Source organism: Antennarius striatus, chromosome 8 (assembly GCF_040054535.1).
Source record: "Antennarius striatus isolate MH-2024 chromosome 8, ASM4005453v1, whole genome shotgun sequence".
Lineage (NCBI taxonomy): Eukaryota > Metazoa > Chordata > Actinopteri > Lophiiformes > Antennariidae > Antennarius > Antennarius striatus.
The window spans coordinates 7,600,550-7,606,583 of record NC_090783.1 but is presented as its reverse complement, the minus strand read 5'-3'; the positions used below and the strand labels follow the sequence as shown (position 1 = coordinate 7,606,583).

The window sequence follows — 6,034 nt, the reverse complement described above, 5'->3', positions numbered from 1 at the left end:
TTTTCCCGCGATAGTATAATATAAAGGAAAGATACAGAACTGGAATTATTTCAGGCGAAATAGTTGAACGCTTCTACTCGCATTGACCTCTGGGTAGTGTAGTTTTATATAGAATGCAAGCCAAGTCTTTTCGACACTGGAGGGCGCATCAACAACAAGGACAGGCATTTCAGCAATTATCACTTCGATGGTGCTTAACTAATAATAGACTTACAAAGTGAAAATGAACCTTTGACACAGCATATAGCTACAAAAAAACACACAAGTAGATAAACAAATAAGGTAAATAATAACGAAAAGTCCGATGAATTGTTTCATGAAATGTGCAGTACTGTAAACGACACCCCATACTTTTTAAAATCTATTAGCAAGAATAACGATGTAAGACTATTCATAAAGTCATGGTGATTGCATCAAAAATAATTTATTGATAGCATATAGGAACATAAACTAAAATATATTTGACTTCCTTGATTGGAGGAGCACTTGTCCTTAAGAATTAGGTAGGTTCATTGTAATTCTTCCTGCATCTATCTACATGGTGAATTGATCACAGCGATGTGAGTTGCTATTTTTCTTTCATGGTGCCCTGCGATGGGCTGGCATCTTGTCCATGATGTATACATCAGGTAAACTCCCTACACAAAGTTTATTTATAGACATAAAAACAAAATTTAAGTAGGGAGTAAATGTATTCTAATTTACTAGTAAATAAATATTACAAAAATTAAGATTTTATTCAAATGTTTCGGTGATTGTGCGAGGAAACAAATTAAACCTCAGAATGTAATGTTCAGCCGTTCACCTGTATTTTGGTAATTTCATACATGTTTCAAAGAAGTAGTGTGCTGAATTCTGAAAACTGAATCACCAAAGACACATGGGCCCTTAACCATTGCTAATGTAATGTTTTTTAACACGTCTGTAAATTCATGAATGAACGAGGAGCACTTGAAGTATCCAGAGGTCGACGGATTCACTCTGAACATAAGTCGTCCAATAAGGAGCCACCAACTCTGCCGACGCTGATTGGTCATGCGTCCTCCAGTCACGGGTCATTGCTACGTAGATTCACAAACATATTAACGCATTTCCCTAAGTGGTTTCCCTAGTTTTACGTGGATAGTCTACGTACCGGTTTTAAGCTGCGCTCAAAAATGAACGCAGTGACATGAGAGCGCCACAGGAACTACCGCAAAACTTGCTACCCTTAATAATTCAACATGGTTTTAGAAAGTATTTCACGAATAATAAAAGTTCAGCTTCCAGCGTACCTTAAGAAGCTTCCTCTGCCTGAAACGATCGGCGGATTTGCAAGATTAACAGGTAATGAACCACAGCTGTGTTGCTATTCTGACTGTCCTGTGAAGCGGGCATCAGAAAACATCGGGGACACTTTTAGTGCGTACCTTAAGCTCTTTACATTTAGCTAGTTTGCAAACGAAGACGCATTATTGATGGCAGTGTTCGACGGGAGGGCTCAAATACAACTATCGTCTTAGTGTGTGTTACTGTTCTCGGCTTCATCAGCTCAGAAATACACTTGGGCTGTAGCCTTAGCCATGAAGTGCCCTATTAAGTACAGTGTCCTCTCCTGTGTAAGTTTTTATCATGTTCATTAGAAGTGGACGTGTGAGGCTCTGAGTGCTGCTTACACAAAATGCAAGCAGATCAATCAAGTGATGTTCATACTGTTGTCAGAATAATATTAGAGGGAATGGACAGTGTCAAATCACACGTTATTTCAAGGTCAGTGTTCCAAAACCATTTCAGGTCTAGGTTATTTTTAGATCCTGAATTGCAAAGTTTAGAAGTTGTTTTTTGTTTCCCCCCAAACAAAAAAACAAGAAATATGTTATTTTTAGATCCTGAATTGCAAAGTTTAGAAGTTGTTTTTTGTTTCCCCCCAAACAAAAAAACAAGAAATATGGAACAGTCTAGTGTGGACTTTCTTGCTTTTGCTGGCGTTTTGTGTTTGAGTATGACATATGGGCTTTGGGAAATTATAGATTTTTGTTTGTGATTTGCCAGTCTAATTGCCACATTAATGAATGATGACGGATATTTGTAGTTGATCTCCTAAATTTAAGATTTGAATAAATACAAGCAGCAGATTCCAGCCACTGACTCGGTAGAAGACACAGCAGAGCCAGACTGAGGAAGCACATGTTACAACACCTGAAACACTTGAAGGGTGTCACTCGTTCTTTTTTCATAGACACAAGTTGCTCATATACACTAATTGTCTTTTCAAGCTCATGTGAAGTCCAGCTCCAAAGCAGAATGTACCGCAACAGCAAGCAGTAAGACTCATACCTACCCCAGACTGGCAAGCCATGGCCAAAACCAAACTCGTACCCACGTGAAGATACAGTTGGTTCTGAATTTTTGTTTTGGATCTACATCAAATTGCACTCATAGATATACTGTAAACCATCTCGACATTTAAGTGGTACTGTTCAAACTATTTTTACTTTTGACTGCAAATGCTGCACAGTTTCCTGCAGGATAAATAACATTAGACTACAGTTTTAGAAAGTATCGTATGTGCCCTAAAAATAGACCCAAAAAGTAGAAAAGCTGAGCTAGTCCTGCATTGCTGAAATGTTTTTATGACAATTGACGGGCCTGAATCATCAGAAGATTTTAGTGACAGCTGATTTGTACTACTTTCTGTCAGTTATGTCACTCACTGAAGATTAGAAGATGAAAGGTTTGTTAAACACGTCTACGAGTGAAATATAATTCTATAAGGAGATTAGGAGTTACTATTGTGCCATTAGGCACCAAAGTTCTTCATTGAAATTATTTTAATTAGCATAATTATTACATCAGTGAGACTTATATTCTTGATCTTTTATAATGAATTCAGTGGCATTAAGAAACTTACTACACAGCGTATACTTAATAGCACTAGCACAATTACATAACTGTTGTTAATCTTCGTTGTCCTTCACTTGTCTCTTCTTTTCCTGTATGAAAAGCAGGATGGGTTTTTCCCAACGAGCTTTACTTGGATCTCAAAGGCATTCCCTTTCATGGTTGATCATGTGAGATCATACTTCTCAGAGATAAGGTAGAAATGTAAATGGGAGACGTCAGACTCCTCCGACTGGTACAGCAGGTTCAGTGGTCTGACCTGGAGTCAGTAAGAAATTAGAACTTAGTCAGTCAGAGTAGCAGAGTAAAAACAGCAGAAGAACTATTGAAGTACAAAATAGCAACTAACCATCCATACACTGCGTCCACAAGAAGCACTTTCATATATGTACAATAATACATCACATATTATGCACTTTGAAGTATCTGTTGATGCGATTAAGCAGTTTACTGCTTAATCAATCAACCAACTTAATAAAAGTTGGTTGATTGATGATTTATATATACCTGTATACCGGAACACATTTTAATATACCTCCATATTCCTTTATTACATTCCGCTTCAAAGTGGTGATGTATTGTAATTGTCAGTGTTGGTGGGGGCGGCAGTGGCTCAGTGGTAGAGCGGGCGGTAGAGCAGGTCGTCCAGTGTTTCAAGATCGGTGGTTCGATTCCCGCTCCCACCCAAGAAAACACCCGGAGTGTGAACTAACAGTGGGAGGTGTCAGCTCACCTCCGGAGCACTGCCAAGGCACCCTTGAGCAAGGTGTCGTCCCCCTTACAAGAAGGAAGAAGAAGGAGCTGCCTGTCACTCTGCCTCCCATTGTACATATTGCATGCCTGCAGGCCCCTTGTGTATGTGTGTGGTTGTTTCAGGGGCTTGTACACACATATATGCATGACTCAATATACTAACAAAACTAACACCATGAGTGAAAAAATAATTTCCTACGGGATCAATAAAATACATTTCTTTCTTTGTTTTTTTCTTTCTTTTTCTTTCATTCGTCCATTCGTTTGTATGTCCATCAAATCGCAACCGTTGGAGATAGAAAGATGAAACAAAAAACATATTACTCAAGCGGAAAGGGGATGAAAATGAGATGATGACCTTGTGGAAACTAAATCAAGGTCAAATTTCAACTTTTGTACACTCTAAACTATGATCTGAGATATTTCCTATTGTGAGAAATTTTTGCACATATCTCAGGAACCGGATAAGATAGAAAGACAAAAAAAAAAATAGAATTCACCAGTTACATGTTGGATCATGAGTCTTTTAACAAAATTTTGAATTTGGGCGTGTCGTGGGATGTTGCAGTCTCTGACTGCCTAGTTGAAAGTTGGAATTGCAAATTCCCAAGAGGAGCTAGTGTTAATTTTGTTTAGTATCAGTTACGTCTCCAATGTAAAATGTCACAGAGCTTCCAGCTGTAAACACAAAACCTCATTCCTTCATGGGCCAATGGTATATAAATCTTGAACATGTAAGTGTAATAACTATGTTATGTCTCTGTAGTGTCCGAGTGGCTCCGGTTGTTGCCTCTCCTGGGTATCCTGGCGTTGCTGGGCTATCTTACCATTCGGCCATTTCTACCGAAGAAGAAAAAGCAAAAAGACAGCCTGATCAACCTGAAGATCCAGAAGGAGAACCCTAAAGTAGTCAATGAGATAGACATTGAGGACCTGAACAGTGCAAATGTTTGTTACTGTCGCTGTTGGCGCTCCAAAACTGTAAGTTAATTGTTTCATTTAAGACCTTGTCTGTATGCATGGCAATATCACAGCTCACTTGGATGGGGGTTTTTTTAGTTATTAATGAAGTAAATGTAGTTATTCTATTTAATGTGTGAATGTATAGAAGTGTATGTTTCTGTGTTTCACTGAGGGCTAATATTAAGATGTTTCCTGTTTTAGTTTCCTGTTTGTGACAAGTCACACTTAAAGCACAATGAGCTAACCGGAGACAACGTGGGACCGCTCATACTCAAAAAGAAGATACTGTAATCAACCAGGGATGGGAGTTTCCTTTCCCATCACCATCTTGTAGTTTTTGTTAAGTTTGTAGTTAGTATGTTTTTGTACTTTTTATTTTCTTCACCTTATTTCATGTTATTGTTGGTCAAAAGCTTTGACTCAATTTGAAGTGGTCCTAAAACACCTAAAAACAAAAGATCCAGTCTGGTTTGTGTCAAATTTTAGGTTGTGTGGTTAAAAAGTTGATTTTTTTTTTTAATGGCCAATTCTTCATCTGTCTCTTTTAATGGTTAACGATAACAGCATTTAAAAACTGTAAATAGAATTACAGTTAATCATTGGGACCACTTTGACGGGAAAACTTGAAATGTACTTGCAGTGACTTTATAATAACTTTAATATCACCCGATAAGGGAAACAAATGGTTTTTAAAATTCAATCCTAAATCTGTGTTCACAATTGTTTAGCTCCAACATCCAGCTGCTGCTATTCTTTATCCTATTCCACGTTTTCAGTTTGCCACTTGTTGACCACAAGGACGTGAAATTTTTTCTCAAATGTTGGTGTGTGTGGATGGTACCCTTATTCTTCAGGTGTCTTTTCCTCCATAACCTTGCAACTTTTGAGATTTCCAACTTATGTCAAGTCCTGTTTTGATAAACCTTTTAGAAAAATGTCAAACGCAGTAATATATGGTTTAGACTCACACCCCTGTTGAGATTTCAAAATGTAACTTCAGTAGAATGTATTTGCTTGAATCTCTGAACCTGGATCTCTGTATCATAACACCAGCTGTGTATGACTTCCTACTGATGAGTGTCCTTTACAGTTGTTTTCTACATAAATGACCTTTTGCTGTCAGATCTGTTACTTCTGTGATTATTGAGTCTTGTTCAGAAATGTCTAGAATTTATTCAATCTGTGTGTAAAATAAAGTCATGTTCACAATGTGTGGCTTAAGTTTTGTGAATGTATGTTCTTTCACTGACTGAGGAACAGAAAACATTGCCTTCAAGTAGTCTTTTTTTTTTCCCCAAGTAAATTCTGCATTCAGAATTATATTTGAGTGCATTTAGGCGTTCTGATCAGCACATTTTCCCTTGTTCATGCAGTTTTTCATCTGATAACTCGTAAATATCTCAAATTACTCCTCTTGGACTACATTCCCATCCCTACA

At 37.7% G+C, this 6,034-nt stretch overlaps 1 protein-coding gene across 1 annotated transcript; it reads left to right on the top strand.

The window, feature by feature from the left end:
* The first annotated feature begins 1,136 nt into the window (after nt 1–1,136).
* On the top strand, nt 1,137–5,817 carry cisd2 (CDGSH iron sulfur domain 2). The gene is made up of 3 exons (XM_068321012.1): nt 1,137–1,326; nt 4,400–4,614; nt 4,798–5,817. Exons 1-3 carry the CDS (start codon nt 1,224–1,226, stop codon nt 4,885–4,887), a joined length of 408 nt encoding a protein of 135 aa, XP_068177113.1. The 5' UTR covers nt 1,137–1,223; the 3' UTR covers nt 4,888–5,817.
* Nucleotides 5,818–6,034: the final 217 nt, after the last annotated feature.

What these genes read in the sequence shown, in the direction of transcription:
- cisd2 (XM_068321012.1), top strand. Translation starts at nt 1,224, where the DNA reads ATGGTTTTAGAAAGTATTTCACGAATAATAAAAGTTCAGCTTCCAGCG. An exon ending in CGGATTTGCAAGATTAACAG is followed by an intron (nt 1,327 to 4,399) that starts GTAATGAACCAC and finishes ATGTCTCTGTAG; the next exon opens with TGTCCGAGTGGCTCCGGTTG. An exon ending in GCTGTTGGCGCTCCAAAACT is followed by an intron (nt 4,615 to 4,797) that starts GTAAGTTAATTG and finishes TTCCTGTTTTAG; the next exon opens with TTTCCTGTTTGTGACAAGTC.